The following is a 22,274-nucleotide window of genomic DNA, read 5'->3' as shown; positions in this document are numbered from 1 at the left end:
GGCGGGCGCGCGGGCGGCCGGTTGGGGGGCGCGCGACCGCGCCGGCGGGGGGCTGCCCGGCCGGGCTGAGCACGGGGCAGGCGGCGAGCAGGAAGCAGGGAGACGCGATCGGCCGAGATGCTCCTTGGCTCGGGAATGCTACTTCTCCTGCTCTTTGGCTGCTGGGGCTCGGCGAGGGTAAGTTGGAGCAGCGGCTCCCGCGGCCGGCGGAGCGGGGGCCGAAGGGAGGCGGAGGGGGTCGTGCCGGGAGGTTCCGGGGCTTGGGATTTTGCCTGCAAAGGAGCACGAGTGCCTCGCGCTCTCCCTCTCTGCACGCAGCCTCCATCTGCACGTTGGTGGCTCCCTGGGATGGATCCCTGCATGTGTGCTGGGAAGTGGAGGGGGGGGGGGGCTTCCATTTTTTTTTCCCTGGGGCTTCTACCCCCCCCCCCCCGTATCGCGTCTGTAGCACAGCAGTCGTGTGCCATAGAAGCTTCGTGGCTGTTTCCGTATTTTTGGTGGGGGGAGGTCTTGCAGAAGCGCCACCACAGAACACCCCCTCCAAGTTTTTTTTTTTTTTCGCAGAGCGTATGCAACAAAGCTAGCTTGTGTCTTCCCGCTGAGACGCATTCACACAGCTCTTCCCTCCCCCCTCCCCCCTTCCCAGCTATTCACAGACTCTAGGAGACAAATCCTTCGAAGGCAGGCTTTGCAGAAGCGGCAGGGTGGGTCGTGGTAGGGAGAGCTTATGCTAGGCTTGGCAGATGCCAAGCGGAAAGGGGTCTTTGCCTCCCGCCGGCGAGAGACCCGGGTTTATTCCGTGTTGCGATTAGAATACCCCGTGCTGCATCTGCCCGGCGGATTGATCGGGCTGAGCAGGAGAGATCCGCGCAGCTGGAGGGTCCTTCCCGACGTGGGCTACTATCCATTCGTCTTTGTGAGGAAGTCCCCCAGAACTTCCCAATGCATCTTGCACTCACTTTTCCAAGCCGTTATGCCGAGCCCACATGACCTGGCAGAAGTCTTGGGTTTATCAACAGACACTTGGAGAGACAGCACCACGCTGAGGAGCCGGGCTAAACGAGGCTGTCTTAAGGAAGGCGCACAGTTACTCCTAGCAAGCTCCGTTGCACTCGAGGGGGCTTCCTTTGGAGTAAGGCTGTTTCGAATTGCACGGCAAGCCCTCGTTCTTAGATTCGTGTCGTGTGAATCTGTGCCTTTCCTTCTTGCCTTAATGGCACACTTTAGGGCATTTTCGAACATGGCACACCCACGAACAGGCTAACACAAATATACAAAGGGAGAACTGCCCCGGATTTATTGAACCCTAACAAAAAAGAGGGTTGGGGGGATTAGCTCACTTCAGCAGCTTTGATTAGAGTAACAGGATATTCTCTACTTCAAATGTGTATTAATGCAGTTAGAAATTCAGCACAGCAGCTCCATAACTTGCTTCCCAATATTGTGGTATGTTGTGCTGTGTGTATTTTAAGTGCAGAGTTGCAATGTCTTTGCACAACATGGTAGGATATGAATACATGCTGTTGGTTGTGTGTGTGTAGTAGAAGGAAGACTTCCTGGGCACTCGCCTCTTACCTGCATTTGATTTATTCCTGTATTTCACCTTGCTAAATCTTAAAATGTCTGGAAAAGGCTACCCACACTCAGTGAATTGGACTGACTGGCAAAATAGAGGCTAAATAGATCAAAGTGTCCTTCTCTCTCTGCCTGGATGAAAAGCCCTTTAGAAGTTCATGACCATGAACTCAGGTTCCACTGACAGTGTCCACAATCGCCTGGGAAGTTCTCCTGCACAAACCTCTGGGTAGGATCCTTGCAAGCCGATGGCATTGCTTGCCTAGGAAGCTTTGTGGATAGACAGTGGCCAGGTAGAGCATCTCAGCCAGACTAGTGCTGCCACTTTGTTTCAAAGCCGGGAGAAAGAACTTTAGATGTGGGGAGGCAGAGATAAAGTTCTTCTGGCTTAGAGACCCTTGTGGATGGCTTGACTGTATGCAAGCCCAGCTCTGCCTTCCGTGGTGCCCTGTACTTCAGGGTTTCCCTACAGAAAGGGGGTGACTGGAAACCCAAAGCCCATTATCTGCTGCCAGGCTCTGAAATGTTTCCAAATTGCAGCATCTGGAGTGCACCGAAGTCTCTCCCCTGCACTTTCCATAGACGGAAGCTAGCATTTCTCTCCCAGGCGTGATTTCTCGCAGAGATTACATTGGCTTGCTTTTTGCTTAGTAAGCGCCTCTGCAAGCTGGGAGACAGACTCGGTGTTCTCTTCTACCCCTTTCTCGCATACCCATGCACGTTTAATGTAGCTTTCCTTCAGTTCATAATTATTTAAAGTCCACCTCTGCAGAACCTGTTTGGCTTTCTAGCTATTACATCTTCCGAGCATCCCTCCTATTTGGAGTGCTTGGTGGCCAGGCTGGCTATTTTAAAAATAAATGTTTTCTTTCTGGGAATTAGGTTGCTGGATTGTGTGGACTGTGTCTGGCTTGAACCTTCTGGGGAACACCGCTGGGCTCCCGGGGGAATCTCTAAAATAAATCATACCAAACAGTGTAAAAATGAACATGCTGTAATCCCCTTCCTCCAAAGTTTCATACCTTCTCTTGCCATAGGCATTTTATTTACAAATCTCCAGCTAATGAGCTCTTTGGCTTCTCTCTGCACATTAGCTGGAGTCTAATGATGCTATTAGATCCAGAAAGCTTAGACAAAAGCAACATTGATTCTTCTGCAAGTCATGCTCCCAAGGCTTGGGGTTGAAACTGGCCCTTTTCTCTGTATTCGTGTTATGTGCCTGTGGGAGCAAATTTCTGCCTTATCTATCGGACCCCCCCTCCTTTTGGGTGACAGTGTGAAAAGCTGTTACAGCAAGTTAAGATGGTGCTGGAGATGGGGAGGGAGAAGCAGAGAAGGGGGTGTGTGTGTGTGTGTGTGTGTGTGTGTGTGTGTGTGTGTGTGTGTGTCTGGGTCCACATTTTGGTTTCTCTGAGCTAGCTTATGAACCTTCCTGGATTTCACTCCGTATTTCAGCTAGGGATGCTTGCATGCTTACATTTGCTTTCTCTCCCCTGCTCTCAGTGGCTGCCAGGTGGTGATTGCTCAGCAGTTCTACATTGATTTGTTAAGGGCGGCTCAGCCGGGGTGTAAATGCAGACTAACCAGATCGTAGCATAGCTTCATGAGAAGTGCAGAGATCTTTATGGTTGGTTGGGTGGGGCCACTGTCTCCTATCAGATGAATTCCTCATGGGGGGAGGGGGGAGTTTCTATGTAGCTCCTTAGTTTTGCCAGCACTGGGTAGCTTTACTTGTATCCATCTGAGACATGAGGGTCCCTTTAATGTTAGAGGTGTATTGCCCTGAGCAGCTCCCACCTGTCTTGAGATCTTCTAATTTTCCTAATCTCCTTCAGTGTAAAGTCTCCAGGTGGGTCCTGTAAGCCAGTATTCCTTGACAGGTGTTTCATTTTCCCCTCCTGGCTTGAGATAGTTAGCAGGTTGATACAATCAGTCCTGTTTCTGTTGCTCATGCTTGCCTGTTCAGAGACACCTGCATGTTGGCTGTGAACCCACAGCATTTTCCAGTCACCACCAGGAACAACAGAACCCATGGTGTCCTCTTGGTCTTGTTTTGCTCTCTGCAGGCACACAATGGGGATCTTACAGTCAGACCCACTTGCAAGCCAGGCTTCTCTGAAGACGATTACACAGCACTGGTTTCCCAAAACATCCTGGAAGGGCAGAAGTTACTCAAAGGTAGGATGTGTTCCTTGGAAAAGCAGTGGAATATCTTAACATACATGTCTCCTTGGAAGATGAATAGGTGCCATGTGAACTGCAAGAAGCCTGAACCTCAAAATTTTACTGGCAGAATGATCCAAGGATGATTCTTGCACACTTGGGTATCAGTGGCAGTATCGAATTATGTTACTATGGTCAGGAGTAATACTGAATTTGACTGTGGTATATTATGTGGCTTAGGTGGAAGGATATTAAAGTGGCATGAAGCACCCAATCCTTGCTACGTGATTTTCACACCCCAACCCTCTGTCTGTAGATGTTTTCAGAGTTAGTTGTATGCATGTTGACACACGGTTTTCTTGCAAGTGAGCTTTGAACATCCTTAAGTAATTCCTTGCTTTGCAAGACCTGATAAAGCAGAAATTGTTTTGGGATATGTGGTAAGCAAGTCTACAGACTTCCTGTTCTCAAACATGGCATTCATTTTCATTACTGCCCCAGTGAAAACATGAAAACACAATCCGTGCGAAACTACCAATTACAGTAATTGCATGATTATGACTGTGCTCTGTGTGTGTGTGTGTGTGTGTGTTGGAGTGAGACTAGGAACTCTTAAAACAACTCCATGATCCAAGGGACAGTGGCTGATCCTGAGTGATTTTGGTTGTTGCCTCCTCCCCAACTCTGTTATTCAAGTTATTAAAATAATTAAACTTCCTGTTTTCATGGCACAGGAAATGTAGCCTTTTGTGTATTTCTGCAAGACTCCTAAAAGCCAAACTGGAACATTTCTCTGCTCTTTTGCTTTCTAATTGCTAATAGACAGTGTATATGTCAGTGCTATGAGCCAATCTGATATGGCAGTGGGATGCCATTGAAGGAAGTGAAGTCAATTTGGAGTAAGAACAAGAGATGGCAATGCAAGTGAATGGGCAAGCATGGTTGCAGAAGATGCCAGCAAAGCTTCATTTGCAACATGCTGTCTAGTTACCTCAAGAGCCCAGCATAACAAGACAGCAAAATGGCACTGCAACACACAAGGATACAGTCCTGAAGTGTTCCTTTCTGCATTCATCCTCGTGTCCTGCAAATTGGTTTCACTCCGTCTGTTTTTGCTGTACAGAATAAAGAGAATGGTGATGGTGGTACAGTGCTATACGAAGAGAAAGCAGGGGGAAAACACTTGATCTAGGAACTGGTATTGCATTGTGAAAACCACAGTGTGGATTGGGATGGTAGAAAAATGCTTTCATGTATTAACTCAGTGTGCTTCAGTTCAGATATTCTTTGGGGGCTCTAGCCTAGGCAGTATTTTTAATTAAATGTCTTGCATGAAGCAAAGAGAATAGCAAGTAAAATTATTACAGCTTGTGCAACAGCCTGTGGATACTTACCATCTTTAAAATAGTCTTTAGAGGATTCATACGCTGTTGCTGAATGCAGCAGCTTCAGTATTCTAGAGAGACAGTCAGTCACTCAGGTGTTAGCAATGACCAAGATCAAAAGTTAGGGACCAACTGGAATTATCTAACTTCACAGGGAAAAGAAAAGGGGAAGAAAACCAAAAACCAAAGCAGGAGTGTCTCCAAAGTAAAAAGTCTTGTTTATGGTGGAAGGCAGAAATCTAAGTCCTTGTAGTTCCAAAGCTTTTAACTTTGAAATTCACTTCATTTCTTTTCTAAGTAAGGTCTTGTTTTCTGTGTTTTCCTACTGCCTAGAACCTTGCATCCAAGAAATATGGCACTAATTCATTAGTATTTTTGTTTTGCTGCTGCTAGAGATCTTCCCCTATTCTTTTCTGTAGGATTCTTGATGTTCTTGACAGGTTTTTTTTGTCGATGCTGAATTATACATACCAGACTATACAAGCTACAACAAAGTGTTTGACAGGGAAACACTTGAAGCTTCTTTATGCAAGTCTGATGTTTGGGCCTTCAACCCCAATCATCCCTCATAGTAGCCTTAGTTAGTTAGGGCTCATGGGAGTTGTAGGCCAAAGATAATAAGTCTGTCATCCCTGAACAAGCCCAGTGTCTGGTCTGGGAAGGGGCTTCCCTGCAAAGCATGGGGCATTATTGGAATCTGCTACTGTAAATCTTGAAAATGAAATGGAAGAGACTGGAGATGGACTTTGGGATGTTCTGCATGCAAAAGCAGATGCTGTGCTCACTGAGCAGACCCTTCCTTTTCCACCTGGTCTGTCCACCTGAAGGTGGCTCTTATCTGCTGCAAATATCATGCAGACAGTTTCTAGTAGGCACATGAAATAGAGCCAACCTTGTTCCAGTTGAGTACCTTTGTGTATCTTTCCCATCTCCTCTTTTCCTCTTGTTGTAGGATCTTCTTTTACTTTGCAGTATTTTTTCTCATGTTTATCTTGTTGCTTCATAATTTCAGGGAACGTAATTTCTTTATCCTCTTGGAAGGAGATTTATGACAATTGGGTGTTTGAGACATTGTTTTGTGGTGTTGTTGGTTGGACAATAGGGATGGAACAGAAGGTCTGATGGAGAGAGTTCAAAGGCAATGCCAACTGAGGCGAAAGAAGCTGTCATGTAATTATAGTGTCAGCTGATGATGATCTTTAAATAAATAGGGATCTGTGCCACAATAAGGCAGTTAAGTAATTTGCAATGAACAAGCAATTTCCACCAGTGATTTTCTCCTGTTAATGTCAAAGCACTTTGGGATTGATGTTATGAGCAGGAGGTGAGCCCACAGAGGACTTTGTCTGGTTTCCATGTCCCCATCGGGAAGGCCTTTCAGTATCACTTGCGTTGCCTGCTTACCTTTTGTCCTAGGGATGCTGTGGAGCAGCACATTCAGTCTGCTGAAATTCCATGTAAATCAGCAGAACTGCAGCCTCACAGACTGCTTTCAAGCAGATATCAAGAGAGGTGGTTTCTGGAGAGAGTTTTTTGAAGGGGCTGCGTGTCATTACAGCCCAACACCCTGAATATCTCTCCTGCCAGCATCCCCAGTGAATAGATAAGGAATAAAGCCAGAAGGAGACAAACAAAACATTTAAAGCCGAGCAATCTGGTAGAATGGAGCATTGAAACCCAAGACAAGGATATCAAAGCAACACTGGAGTGGGTGGGGTTATACTGGGTCTTTCGGGATGTTGTTCCATAGCTGAGTTACCACTGTTTGAAGCTTCCTGTGGTTTGAGTTCAGAAATGAGGTGGTGTGGAGTGGAAAGAGTAAGGGGTTACCAGCTGACTGAGATATGCAGAGGTACAGAGACACTTACCTTGTTGAAAGGCAGAGGGATCCAGTGCCCCAGTGCAAGCACAGGTGTGCTATGCCTGAAGCTTATGAAGATGAAGCATCCCCTAGGAAAGGCCTTAACTGGCAGACACCATTATGAATGTTCTTCAGAACTTCCCAGGAAACACAAAACAATAGATACCTCTTTCTAAATCATTAAAAGCAGTTCCAAGATCCAGTGAATAACCATGCTGAACAGTAAATTTAGTCTTTGATGGCCACCCAAATGGGTCACTGCGAAATGATAGCAGTGTACTTGGGTGGTGTCCTGAGCATCTCAGCAGTAAACACAACTTAAACAAAATACCTGTGATGGCGAGTTGGCCCCCAAGAGCCTCATGAGCATCCTCTTTAGCGACAGATTGCAGGCTGACAGTTGCAAAATACAAATGGAAAATGGGGGTTGTGGAGATCTGGAATATGTCGTGTTTGGCAGGAATAGCTGGCTGGAATCCTGGACTGTCCCTGAAAGGAGGGAAAGAAGCACTTGGATATCCTGTTGTGGGTCCCTTTCATAGGTACCGAATAAGAAGGGGAAGCATGCAAAGTGCTGCAAGCAAGCGTGTGAGATGGATGGAAGGGGTTTGGGGTGGAAGCGGTGGACCAGAACAACTCAAATGATGTATTGATAATACCCTAAATGAGAGCCCTGGATCTAGTGGGAAAGGGACCCAGGAAATTTAGGTGGAAACCAGTGTGAGCTGTGGGAGATCCCTGAGTAACTTAAAGACCAAGGCTAAGAAGGGGATGGCAGAGGATGAGGTGGCTGGATGGAGTCCCTGGGGCAGTGGGTGTGGGCTTGGGTGGACTCCGGGGGATGGCGGAGGACAGGAGAGCCTGGAGGAATGTGGTCCATGGGGTCGCGATGGGTTGGACACGACTTTGCAACGAAACAAAGAAAAACTCCTTTTCAATGAGTCGCCAAGGTAGAAATGAGCAAGTTTTCAAGGGAGCAACAGCATGAGCAGATTCAACAGGTGGAAAGCTTCACCACACAAGAGTCCAGAGCTTCTGGCAGAAGACTGCATTTTAAGTTGCAGTTCAATAGCATGGACTGAACATCTTTGGCCTAGGATGAATTCTTGCAGTGAGTGGAAATCCATAGGAAAGCCTATGTTTGAGGCTTCAGCTGCAAACATAATGCTCTGATTTTGAGCTCCTTGCTTCCTCTTCTTGCAAAGGACAGAGTTGCTGGCTGGAGTCGAATGTGTTGCAGAAGCATTGCTATGGGCTCCATTGCAATGCATGGTGTGCCTTTGCTAGCAACTCCTATTCCTTTTGGAAGGTTTTGACCCTGGAAAACTCGAGCTGGCTTCTCCCCATTGTTTGCTCTTAAAATATATTCTACTGGTAGCTGTGGGAAGCGAGTAGCAATTTTATCAATGGAACTGCAAGGGATTTTGAAATAAGTATAATTATTTTGTTTGCCAATAGTTAGCAAATCTATTTTATACCTTTTTGGAATTTGTACACTAAAATGCATGCTGCTCTAATTAATTTGTACAATATCTGCTACCTTAACCCCCACTCCCCCCTGGAGTGTGCGTCCATGATGTTTTTCTTGCTTATATTGGATTTGAATGTTCTGTAACGTGGAACTGTTAATTCTCGGGGATGTCATTTAAAATTATTTCCTAACACTTGGTATGCCTGAGTGATGAAAAATTACCCTCTTTTTCTTCCCATCTGTGTGACATTTTGCACACTATAGCTCAGCATTCTGTAGTTGAGCCCTGGGCTTTTGTGCTGCTTTCTCTTCCTCTGGTCTGGAGAAACTTGCTCTTTTATTTTCAGCTGGCTCTGGCTCTTTATGGCTGAGCCCGGACACTGTGCTTCTTCCTAACAATGACTGAAGGAAACAAGCCAGGGCTGGAAATTCGCTCCCTCCCTAAAACCAAGGATGCAAAATCGCCACAAGCATAATCGGGTCTACATGGGATCCCGGTCTGGCCCCCTGGGGTTTCCATATAGCCAGAGGTCCTATACCTTGTCCCACCCCACCCCCTTCCCAGCTGCAGCTCTTTGCAGGATTACTGGCTTTTGTGTAGTCTTTTTCCCATGCCAAATGTAGAGATGGCCCGCATAAGAACCGGTGTGCTAGGTAGTGAGAGTGTTGGACTGGGACCCGGGAGATCTGGGTTGCTCTCCCCACCCAGCCAAGGAGCTCACTGGGTGACTTTGGGCCAGTCACTCAATCTCTGCCCATCCTACCTTACCAGGGTTGTTGTAGCAAAGATAACATGTTGGAGTACCATGCAAGCGGCCTTGGGTTTCATGCAAGAGGATGAAAGGCCACAAATAAATGCAAGGTAACAGTAAAGAGAAATAATGCGGATTACTGACAATAATGGCTTAAGTTAGACATGTCAGCATGTTGTAGGTTTGGATTTACCCCTTTGGCCTTAGAACTCCTTGCTGGTGAAAGGTACTTCCTCAGAGCCTCTACAAAATGAAATTCAGGCTGGAAAGAGGTTCACCACCAGCATTTTAAAAGGAAGAGCAGGACAAATGCCTTAGCTTCAGACAGTGCACTGGTAGAGAAGCAATAGTCACCATATTGATCAGCATGTTTTGGCAATTTCTCCCTCGCTATACCACTTATTTCTTCATTTACAGCATATCTACTGCTGCATGTTCCAGTGTGGAGAGTTCAGAGTGATGCAGAATAAAAGATTGTGTTTAACAGCAAGGACAGTAAAACCAGTTCAGTGAAACCATGGCTGGTTTTCACCACTTAGTGGATCATAGAGCATGACGTTTGCTGGTAGTGTTGATGAGACGGAGCACATAGAGGGAGGATCTGCGGGTGATGAGAATGAGTCGCCTAGTGGAGTTGGTTGAATCTGGCTGGCAAGCAAGACGCCAGGGTCTCTGGAGCACTGGCTTTTGTGGAGATGCCATGCCTGCATGAACCCTAATTTTAAACTCAGGCCAGGAAGACGGGGGGTGGCTTATGGAAGACAGTCTCTTCCTTTGGCAATATGGTACCCCCTAAATATTTTGGACTGTTAATTTCAGGCGACCTAGTCAACATGGGCACTGATCAAAGATAATGGGAGCTATAGTCCAAAACATGTAAAAGGCAGTGGCTTATTTATTTATTTTTATTTATTTATTTATCGATTTATATCTTGCCTTTTTCCTACCAAGGGCTCAAGGCAGCTGACATCATTCTCCTCCTCCATCTTATCCCCACAACAACAACAACCCTGTGAGGTAGGCTGGGCTGAGAGTCTGTTTATCTCTGCTTTGATTCCTCAAAGAAAGAAACTAAAATATAACAATAGTAGTAGATATTCTAACCCTATTGGTCCTTAGTGGTGGTGTTGCTGCAAGAAGGAAAATGCTGCAACCTCATTGGAGAAACTGTTAGAGCCAAAGGGACATCCAATCCCAGAAATGTGGGGTTGGCATCCTCTGATCTGAAAGAAGTTTGCACTTCCCTGGGCAATGGCTTGTTCTTTGCAACAAGTAAATTGTTGAGCGGATGCGTTATCGTGTGTGCAGTCTTTCTATAGCATCAGCATTTCAGTGCTCAGCTGTGTGTCATACCTTCGGTCCCCGCTCTGGCATAACTCCACCTTCCGTTGCATCAAGATTAAAAATGCACACATGCTTCTAGCATTCTTCCTGGTTGGAATTGAGTTAAACAGATAATGACTACTTTATAATTGAGTTATTCCAATGGAAATGGCTTAGCCTTAATTTGACAACAAAAGCTTTCACAGAGTCATTGTTTTATTATAAGTACGCCATAAGCTATTAACTACTACTTTGTGGTTCAGCTTCTTTGCCTGACTCAGCTCTCTAACATCCTCCAAACATTGAGAATCCAGCGGGCGCCCATTTGTTACACAGTAATTAACTTGTTTATGATAAATGGATGGAAGAAATGTCGTGGCATTTTGCTTTATGTCTCAATAAAAAAATAGCGTTTGCATTCTCCCAAATTTCATGCTAATTAGGCTTAAAATAGTTTGCCCCAACAGGGTAGCAAATTCAGCAGGTTGCACACCATTGCATGGACCTCCGTTTAATTTGGGGAATATTTAGCTAAAGCGATTGTAGGGCTGGTAAGCTTTTTGTTCAGATGGTCTGTGTTTTTTGTCTTTACTTTAAATCATTATTATTACCAGGAGTTATTTGTGTGTTCTCATTCTTTCTGTGTGTTTCTATTTTTTGCTTTTGCTTTTTGTTTAGAAGGATAATAAACTTATAGTCATGGTCACTGGTGCATGGAAATGTATGAAATGGGATGGTTAAACCATTTTCCTTAGGCTAAGATTGAACAGACTCGTAGGGGGATATTCTGCTTCGTAGCATAGGACAATGCTGTACTAGGATCCTTTTCCGCTTTGTTTAATTATTAATATTAACCTAAACTGGTGAGAAGAGCTAGCTGCAGGCAGTTTGCTGCGGAGAGAGGAGAAAAGAGACTGGAGAAAAAGCTAGGGAGGAGATGGGATTGTAAGAGCAGCCCTGCTGGATCAGACCAAGGGTCCAATGAATCCAGCATTGTTTGCTCACTGGCCAAGCTGCCCACAGGTCCCCGCAAGCAAGAGTGCAACAGCAATTGCCTGCTAAATTCCTTAGCACCTGACATACATAGGCATACCTTATGGAGGTCCCCATGCTGCTGGATTAGAAAGCAAAACCAAACGACTCGTCTAGTCCAAGATGGCTATGCAGCAATTAGAAATAACACTCTGCACATGCTCAGGTGTGCTTCAATGGCAGGCGACTCAGTCTGAAGATAACTTGATGCAGCTTTTACTTAGGCTTCTCAGGTAAGCAATGAATGCAGACGGAAGAGAACACAATATTCCTGTTGGATCAGACTGAGGGTCCACCTTACTTGGCATTCTGTACGTACGGTGGCCAGCTAGATCCCAGATGCAGGGCACGGGGGTGGCAGCGTCCTTCCACCAAGATTGCCCAGCCACTGATGTGTATAGATAGACTCTCTCTGATAGTGGAGCAGTGGTTGTACCTTGGGCATCAGGATGCAAGATCAAGAGAGCAGCTTTGTAGCAGAATGTAAATCTTGGCCGCCAGAGAAAGATTAGGTTGCCCTTTTCGGTTATGCAGAGTTCAGCATTGGCTGCTTCTGTGTCCCAGGGCAAGGGGCATCAGCATGTTTGCTCTGGCCGATTCCTGCATTTGAACTGCAGAACTGAGCTGCTGCTGTCATCCTGGGTTTGTACCCCGATCACATCCCTGTAATTCTGAATACCTGCCCTTCGTGCATTAAATAACATGATTAGCAGCTGTCTGTTGTAGTTTTCACAAGAGCCAGGAGATGGAAGTTTGAGCCGGTGAGAGTTAAAGAGGTATTTATTCATGCCTTCTCATTGTGTTTGCTAACACCTGTTCCATTTTATTAACTGTTTAGAAGCCTTGGTGGGTCTCCCTGAGCCCACCTTCTCTGCCATGCTTTAAGAAATCATCGCTCCGTTTGGTTTACTAGCTTGGCATGGGTTAGTACTGGAGCACAGAAGCCTTGAAGATGCTTGCTTTGGTTGCGCCTGCCTGCCATCAGTACTTTCTAAAGTGGAACCTTTTTCCGCCCCAGGGCCAGATTCTGCTTGTTCCAGAGGTGGGAGGAGCCAAAGGGGTGGGCCAAAGTAGCACACTTCAACTGAAAGCTCAATCACCATCAATCAAAGGTCTTAGGAAGGAATGTTAACCTTTTAGAATGGGTGTGAGCAAAAGCTGAAAAACCTCCGAATGATCTGCAGCTGAGGGAAGAAGGAGCTCAAGGCTGGACTCCAAGTTCAAGCATCCCTCTCAGAGAGCTCTGGGACGGCATGCCTCTAGTGGGGGAGAGCCCATGGCCTCTCTAGGGGTAGAAGGGCTAACAGACGGGGGATCTCCCAGAAGTCTCCCCAGTGCAGCAGAGATTGGGTCTCCTAGAAGATCAAACCAGTCTGGGGTGGTGCTAGAACTGGTAGGGATGCCTGCATTCCCCTTACTTTGCCTTCCTGCTCAAATCCTGTTTGTCCAGTGAAGGAGGGGACGCACAAGTATCTGTCCAGTACCTGCATATTTTTCTTACAGGGCAAATTGCACGGGGGACACAAGCTGGAGAGTATCAACCTCATGGCCATGGAGCTTAATTGTTTCTCTCCCCAGTGCAGCAACTGCTGTAATTCAGGCTTTGCCCTGTGGCTGCATTGATATTTTTGGGCTGGACCAGGGAGAATAAGTGACAGGCTTTCCAGTGTTGTGTTGTAGCTTGACCCTTAAATGAGTGAATTGTGTGCATGCGATGAAACACACTTAATACTTCAGAAGTGATGAGAGCTGGATTCAGATCCCCCCCCCCCCGTGAAGTTTGCCAGGTCATTTTGAGTCATACTCTCTCCCATCTCCCCCCACCACAAGATGCCGCTTTACCTCACAAGAGCGTACACAGCACCCCAGTTGCTTGGAGGAATTTGAGTGGCCTGTGGTCCCTAGATCCTGTCAGAGGGGGCGTAGGGGGCTCTTGGATTCCCATCTCAGCTGTGGGAGCTGGGGAATGGATCCATCTCCTGCACAGCTGGGGTGGAAAGAACTGCACTGGCTGCTGTCTGAGGACACCATCTTGGGGATACAATAGGCAATTTGTGGGGCAGAAGGTGAGGAGACCAGAGGCCAGGTTTCCTGAAGCTGTTCCTTCATTCCTTTCTTATATTAATATCATGCCTCCTTTTCCTCCCAAGGAACCCAAGGTGGCTTATATCCTCTTCTTTCCTCTGCTCCGTCTTTGCCTTCTTCCTTTTCTGTGCCCCCCCACAGCTGAAGTTGTCTGGGCAGTTTAGACGCTCCATAAAAACAAATGATAAAAGTACAATAAAAATATACAAATCAGGAAAAAACATTGAAATGCTTAAAGCAGCCAACAGCCGGTGATACAAACAGACAATACAAGGAATGATGAAAGAGGGGCTGTGGCACATCTCGTGAGCCCCCTGGGTGTCTTTAAAGGCCCCAGAGAAAAGGAGCATCTTAACATGGTGCTGAAAAGATGTCAAGCTGCACTGGGAGGTTATTCCAGAGATGGTGGGAGACAACACTGGGAACGAGTTTCTCACAAGTGTGAAGTAGGCTGGGCTAAGAGACTGAGCGGCCCCAAGTCACCCAGGGAACTCCATGGCCAAGTGCAGACTGAGGCCTGCGCTCCTACCGGCTCTCCACCTCGCCTTCCCTCTTTCTCCAAGGCATTCCAGCTAGACAGGTGAGAGAGCTGCCTCACACCATGCAGAGAGGGAGGACTGGGGACGTGAAGATGGTTTCTGATCATCCCACTGTGCCTGCGAGCCTCTGCATCTGGAGGGGGGGGTTCCTAGTGGGGTTGTGCCCTAAGTAAGTAGTTCTGTGGGGCCCGCCATTTTGTGGAGGCTGGAGGTGATCATTCCCCTGTGTCTGTGTGGCAGGAATGGCATCCAGTCATGGTGAGTCAGTATAGTTCAGTGTTGCAAAGAAATCCACAAAAACACTCAGGGACCAAACACTCAGTCTGGCTGTTGAGATGGATGCCAGTCCTACATGGCTGGCTGGGGAATGCAGGGAGATGCCAGACTCCTCTTTCTATAGTAAGCCGACTGGACCTCTCACCCCAGTGCTGCCCATTCATGGTCTGTGGGAAAGGAGCAACTTATACAAGTGTCTCTGCCTTGGGGCAGGCTAATTGGCACCAGTATATGGCAAGTTGTTTGGGTTTGTAGAAACTACATTCAGAGGGATACTATTAATGGCCTTGAAACTTATCTGATGTATAAATCGTTTATATTCCCCTTCTCTTGCTTGGAATTCCTAGGCAGTCTGCCACCTAAGCACTGACCAACCCCAAGCTTGGTAATTTCAGCAAAGTGGCCCTGAAAACTCTTATTTTTTAATTGCCGTCCGAGTGTTTAGGAAGCATGTGAATGTGTTTCTTCTTGTTACATTCTGGCCAGTGATATTTGCATATGCTTTAGCTCTTGGTAGCATTCTAATGTCCACTGAATAATGTATTTCTTTGTTTGCTTTTTTAGCTTGGTTTCAATTAAACACTGCTCATTCTGGAGTGCCCTGCTTGTCTGGCTTGGAACCTGATGACCCATTCAGGCTGACCAGAACCTTGTGCTGTAGCTCTCTGGCCTTGAATTTCTGGCTTAATTAGCTAGGGCAGAGCCACGGTTTCTGTGGGAGGGGAGGGAGTGAGAGGAACAAAAATATTGTCCAGGCATTAGAATGGGATATTGAATATTTGCTTTCTGAATAGCACATGTGCATCTCTTTATTTAACTATGAAAGAAATTAGGAGGGTGGGTACTCGGAGGAGGGCTTTCTCTGCGGTGGCACCTAAGTTATGGAATGCGCTTCCCAGAGAGGTCCACCTGGCGCCGTCGTTATTTGTTTTTCGGCACCAGGCAAAGACCTTTTTATTCAAGCGGCATTTTAACTGTTAACATTATTGGTTTTATTTGGCCAGGGCGGCTTATTTTATACTGTATTGTTGTATTTTAATTTAATATTTATATTTTTAATTTATATTATAATTATTTTAACTTGATGTGAGCCGCCCCGAGGCTTCGGCGAATGGGGCGGCATAAAAATGTTTTAATAAATAAATAAACTATCCTATATGCAGGCTGTATTTTGTGTATGGCACAAAAATACAGTTAGCAGGTAGATATCCAATAGTCCGAGAAATACCACCCATAGGCCATTCACTTCCTTAATTTCCAAGCAGAAAGCAGCCATGTAGCGCACCGCAGGGGCTTTGCTACCTGTCTAGAACTGGGCCAATGGGGACTCATTAAAACTCCTGGAAAAGCACAGTATTTTGGCTGGAAAGGGCTTACATTTGGCTCAGGAGGCTTTGAGTCATATGGACCTGCTTGTCTTCAAATGAACTGGTAAAAATCATGGCATCTGGTGGACCAATCGGGGGAACTGGCTTCCTGCCCCTTCCATCATTGCGAGTTATGTTCTCGTCTCCTTCCTTGAATTTTTTCAAGGCTTCAGTTCTTACTGCAAGTATAGCTGCCATCTCACCCTTGTTTCTGAATTAGATGTAAACTTTTTAAATATTTAGGGGTGCCATTTTATGTATGTTTAGAGAGAAGGCAGTGCTACAGCTCCCAGCAGTCCCCAGCATGGCAAGCTGGAGGATGCTGGGAGGTACAGGACTCCTTGTTTCCCATGCCTATGTTTGGGTCCTAAATGTACCAGGGTTGTCCTATAAGAGTGGTGGTGCATGCCATGCCTATGGCCTTATAAGGGGGTTGCAGAATACCCAGTTCTATGGAGTGATGCCCAGTCTTCTAGGACACCCACCTAGATAACATTGAATCAGTAGGAGAGTAGATTTGATGCAGTTCAAAGTAGCTGTGGGCGAGGAATCCAAACTGGGGGTGTGAATCTGTCCAATTTCCTTGGCTCAGCCCACTTTCTCTCTGCCCTAATTCTACCTTGCAGCAAATGTTCACATTGGTGTCCAGCAGGAGGTGAGTTCAAGCAAATCCACAAGGCTGGCTTGTACACACATGACCCATGTGCCTGCTGTGTGAGCTGAGCTCTGCTTCCACAAATTTGATGTGTGGGCTTTGTGCAAAGACGGGATCTGCTTTCCCTTTCTTTGTGCGAAGAAGGGATCCGCTAACATTCCTGAGTATTCATGGCCTTGATCTCAACTTGGCTCACTTCCTGACTAGGGCTAAGTGTGGGAAAGAAATCTGGCAAGCGCAAGAGGGCGGGATGCTGGCTGGACCCTAGTGGTTAGCCCTCCTTGATATTCCACCTCCCATCCGTAATTGTACTCCAAATACAAGAAATTCAGGAAGCTGCGCACATTGTAAAGGATGCGCCACCAGTTGAAGGCAACATCACTATGGCCACTTTGAGTCCCAGTCCTGAATGTGTGATAGCATATTCTGTGTAGGGTTGCTTTTGCTTTTATCAGTCACATATCAGTTCCGCTAGCAAAATAGTAAATGAACAGGGTGAGAGCTCAAGTATTCCATAAACCCAGCAATGTTTAACATTTAAAGGACTCTGCTTCTTAACTGAGTCCCTAGACCATAACCTTCTCTTCTGCAGTGCTCAGATTAATTACTTTTTATCGGAGGCTATTCTAGAAATCTGTCCACTGCTGAAAAGAAGCTACAAACATGGTCTCTTGAAACCATTTATAGCTGTGATTTTCCCCCTGCTTCCTTTCATATTAAGCTCGGCTTTTAATTTTTAAAAAATAGGATGCTGCGAGAATTGAATCTCGATAGGCTGAGTTGGAGCTTGGAGGCCTGGCACTCCCTGAGGTGATAAACCTGTGCCTTGATTGTGTGACCCCAGAATGCTGATGGGCATTCTCAAACTTAGTAACTTAGAGCACTTCTATAAAGGAGCGATCTGTCCTTGTACCCAGTATGTCAGGAAACTAGGTTTTTTCCTGTTCTGAGGAGCATCCAATTATGTGAATCCACAAATCTTTGGTGGAAACCAGGGCAGGCTTTCAAAATCCAGGACGTATTCGCAGAGAGTCAGGAGAGTGGCCATGATGAAGCTACAGTTACTATGGTTTGTGGACATTGCTTAAATGTTCGGCTCAGTTATTAAGGAGTTCCTTTAGTATGAACAGAGTAGAGTTGGAATTCTGTCTTTTCTTTAGATGAGTTTCCTGATTATGTCTCTCAGCAGAACTGAATTAAGAATTCCCCTGCTAATTGCTAGTGCTACACAAAGCATAGGCCTCTATTCCAGGCATTTAGTGTTGCTACTCAACTTTCATGAATCAGCCTTCTTGGATAATGACATTGAGCCTATCTGGAAGTATATGGGTTGTTGGATGCAAAGGAAAGTTGAAAGAGCAGACTTTCAGGAAGGGAGTTTGAACACACTTTGAAGCCTGTGCAGCATCCTTTCCCAACTTGGCATCCCTTAGATGACTTGAATAGCAATTTTCATGTCTGGTCATGTTGGCTGGCACAGATGGAAACTATAGTCTGAAATATCAGGATGGCCTTAAGTTGAAGAAGGCTGAGATTTGGTCTCCTTAAGGCTTCCTTTCGACAAGGTGAATGGCATACTCTAAGGTCTGTTCTTTTAGATGAAGCAATGGAACATGGCAAAGAGACTGAACTACAGGGCAAGAACTTCCTAGATCAAAAACGCCTTGCTGTGACTCATCTGGTCATTACTCTCCTTTTCAGCCTGCATCCATAATGGTGAAATACAGCAACTCCATAAGTCTATGTTAAGGATTGCAGCACAGTAAGATATGATAGGAAGAACTTGAGATAGTTGGGAGTTGTTATTGTATTGTATTTCTATTGCACCCTTTTGTTTTGAGAGAATCCCAAGGTCACTTACATAGCTCCATTTTATGCTCTCAACAATAACCCTGTGTGTCAGGCTGAGAGGGAGTGGCAGGTCTGAAGTCCCCCCACAATCTTCACAGCTGAGTGGGGACTAGAGCCCAGCTCTCCCAGGTCTCTAGTCCAATACTCTGCCAATCACACCGCTCTTTCTCCATGAATGTATATAATTCCCCACTGTTGATTACAGTTCTTGTTTATGCTAGTGCTTATTGCATGAAGCTGTGTCTTGCCAATGCTTGGTGATCTTCTGGAAGGAAAGAGTATTGAAAATTGGAAAAAAAAAACACCAAAAAACGATTGTCTTACGCATTTCTGCAAGCATCCTTGTCTGCTCTTGGTGGAAATAGGCTAATGGGCTTTGTGTTTGGGCTAGCCAAGTTGTCCCATTGCATAAAGACTGTAGGAATATGATTCTCTAGGTCTCTGATCTGTGCAGGCAGTGCTGTCTTTTTTATACACAAATCCTCAGAAGTGCTTTAAAATGATTCTGTGTTTGTCTCCTTTGCTTGATTATTCTAGGCATCAAAAAGTGCTGTTGACTGTAGAGGGAGACCCTGCAGTGTTTGGACTTTTGTCCCAATACGATGGGTACATTTAAAATGATTCCTTGAACCCTTCTAGGTATAAGCACAGTGTAATAAAGCAGGCATAAAAATGTGATGAATTTGCAGAATGTCTGTGCACAGATCAAATACTGCTTAGTATAAAGCACTGTAATAGCTTGTGGGGGAAAATGGATGCTGGTGAGTAGATAATACTTGTCGACATCTTCACAGAGAAGCTTCTGAAGATGTGATAATGAGTGCACCAAGGATCAAGTTCCTATTTCCCACCCCCTTCCCAATGTTTTGTATAGTATAATAGCAGTTCCATTGTTCCTTCAAAAGAATTAGAATAGTTTCGCCTGGAGAAGGTTCTGCAGGAATTAGGGTTCAGTTACCTTCTGATGTATTAGTTGCATTCAGGTTGCTACCTCACTAACCCAAAGGGGCTGCTTAAAAGCTTGGAGCAAGAACCTGGGTCCTCTTTTCTGAGCACAATTTGATCTAGCCACAGTTGCTATAAACACCACAACTCTGATAGCCTTGCAGACACATGATCCTTTAACAGCTGCTGTGCAGAAGCACATGGTCTCTTATAGGAGTGCTGAAACGCATAAGCCCTTGTGAAGAGAGGGAGGTGGTTTCTCAAACTCCCAGCAGTGTAGGCAGGGGTAGAAAAGTAACCTACTGCCATTCCCTGAAGCCAGGGCTCTCAGACTTCACAGGGCCCCCCAAGACCCACAACACGGGCTAAACTAACACCCTTGCAGTGCTAATCAGTAGCACCTACCAAAAGGGAGAGTCAGGTTTTGTAGGAATTGCTCTGTGATATCCTGATTAGCAAACTAATTCAACATGGGCTAGATGGAGCAATGACCAGGTGGACCCATTTTTGGCTAATTGATTCTGTCTTGGGATGCTGCTCTTCAACATTTTATTAATTGTTTGGATGAGGGGGTGTGGGAAATTCTTATCAGACATGCAGATGAGACAAAATTGGGTGGGATTGCTAATATCCTGGATGACAGAGACAAAATGCAGCCTTGCAAAAGGGAAATGAAAAGGAAATGGAGCTCTTGTTGAAATGACCTATGGAAAGAGGGGGACCTTGCCCTTTTGAGCCTACAAAAGAGCCTAGGTGGAAAGCCAGTGGGGTGGGAATTCTCCATCATGAATCTGGAATGAGATGCCTGTTGAACCTCCATCTTTGGTGCACCTCAAAGACACATCAAGGCTCCTATCAAATTCCTGCTTATTTGCATAAGAAGGCTTTTGATAATTTGTTTGACTCAGTGCTAAGCCTTTTGTGAACTTGCGATGCACAATTGTCCATCCAGACAATGAGCTTCCTCACTGGGAGTTGCAGAGGTGTTTCTCCCGTGTCAGGTGGAAGAGACAGATGATGCCTCTCTACTGAGGATTTTGGGAGTGAATAACCTTTTGAATAGTCCTTTAATTTCTCTGGGTACCAGTTGCTCACCTGTGAAACAAAGATAATAGCTCTGTTGGGCCTAACAGGATATTGTAGCAATAATACATCAGAAATGACTACTATCTTCTATCTATCATACAGCTTTTTTTAGTGGGTGCAGAGTCTTGCAACAACCTTACATGCCCAAATGTAGGTCAGTTATCCAGTTGATGGCATCGGGACTGCAGAATACATACCACTGGGGTATGATCTTATGTCAGTGTGACTGATGAGATGTCCCGCAGTTTGAGGACAATTTCCCAGACACAAAATGGATTGTGTCTTGGGTTTCATTTGTGACAGAGGTAGCTGTGTATGTCATGGATGGAATTTAGAGGTACTGCATTGTTTGGGGGAGAGAGAAACGGCTAGCTATTTTAGTATCTTTTTAAGTGTGCGATGGCATCCTTTATCTTGCTATGTCAGTGATCCATCGTACTGAATCTTAAAAATTGTTTCATGGTTTGTACTGAGGTGCTGTTGTGTGATTGTAGTTCTCCTGTGTTGGGAATATATTTGAGGAGGATGCTTAAAGTAGAGATGGAGCAAACAGCTTTGTGGGATCTGGGGAAGCGGTAGGAAATTACAGGATGGTCATTTTAACATCTGTCCTGGGTGAACTAGCAGAAAGCATTGCTAAAGTTATAATTGTCCTGCTTATAGAAGAGTCTTCTTTTTACTGAAAAATTGGCATTGCTCTTTTCTGCACTGGTTCCATAAAAAGCTATCAAATGATCAAGAGGGAAAGAAAAGAAAGGGGCTTCTTATGTTTAGAAGAAGGGGAGTAAGGGAGGACATGATTGGGGCAGATAGAGTAAAGTATAATATGGGAAAAGTGCATAAATAAGTGTGTTTCCCTTCCACTCAAAAGATTAGAACATTAGGGTTATCCAGTGAAGGTGAAAAAATGGAAGACTTGACAGATCAAAGGAAGTATTATTCTACATAACTAGGACTCCCAGGCCGAGGCGGGGACGGCAGGGTTCAGTCTTGGGCCCAGTGCTTTGCAACATTTTAATCAATGATTTGGATGAGGAAGTGCAGGGGACTATTATCAGATTTGCAGATAACACAAAACTGGGTTGGATAGCTAATATCCTGGAAGACAGTAATGAGATTCAAGGTGATCTTGACAGGTTGGAGCACTGGGGTGAAAACAACAAAATGAAATTCAATAGGAGCAAATGCCAAGTTCTGCACTTAAAAGAAACCAAATACATTGTTACAAGATGGGGAATACTTGGCTCACCAATACTGCAAGTAAGAAGGATCTTGGAATTGTTGTCAATCACAAGCTGAATATGAGTCAACCGTGTGATGAGGCTGCAGAAGGGGCAAATGCTATTTTGAACTGCTTTAATAGAAATATCACTTCCAAACATCTGAAGTATTAGTTCCCTTTTACTCGGCACTGGTTAGGCCTCATTTGGATTCCTGTGTCCAGTTCTGAGAACCACAGTTCAAGAAAGATGCAGGTTCAGAGGAGGGTGACCAGGATGATCCAGGCACTGGAGGCAAAGCCCTGTGAGGAGAGACTGAGAGGACTAGACATGTTTTTGTTGAGAAGACTGAGAGGAGATAGGATAGCACACTTCAAGTACCTGAAAGGTTGTCACACAAAGGAAGGCTGGGATCTCTTCTCAGTCATCCCAGAATGCAGGACGTGGAATACTAGGTTCAAGTTATAGGAAGCCAGATTCTGGCTGAACATCAGGAAGAACTTCCTGACTGTTAAAGCAGTATTGCTATGGAACCCATGAAACTAGGAGGGCTGTGGGCTCTCCCACACTGGAGCCATTCAGAATGCAGCTGGACGGCCACCTGAGAGGGATGGTTTAATGTGGAGCTCTGCACTCAACAGGGGTTGATTCTGATGGCCCTTTGGCCCCTCACCTGTACTATTCCATT

At 45.6% G+C, this 22,274-nt stretch overlaps 1 protein-coding gene across 1 annotated transcript in view; it reads left to right on the top strand.

Annotated features, from left to right (window-relative positions):
• Nucleotides 1–70: 70 nt before the first annotated feature.
• The window catches only part of CDH4 (cadherin 4), an 859,900-nt gene continuing 837,696 nt past the window's right edge, over nt 71–22,274 (top strand). Inside the window, exons 1-2 of the mRNA XM_044455739.1 lie at nt 71–177; nt 3,642–3,753. Coding sequence (XP_044311674.1) covers nt 118–177; nt 3,642–3,753 — 172 coding nt within the window. The 5' untranslated portion in view covers nt 71–117. The remainder of the gene's footprint in view (nt 178–3,641; nt 3,754–22,274) is intronic.

Source organism: Varanus komodoensis, unplaced genomic scaffold, assembly GCF_004798865.1.
Source record: "Varanus komodoensis strain SLA01 unplaced genomic scaffold, ASM479886v1 scaffold8, whole genome shotgun sequence".
Lineage (NCBI taxonomy): Eukaryota > Metazoa > Chordata > Lepidosauria > Squamata > Varanidae > Varanus > Varanus komodoensis.
This window is presented reverse-complemented; position numbering and strand designations above follow the sequence as displayed.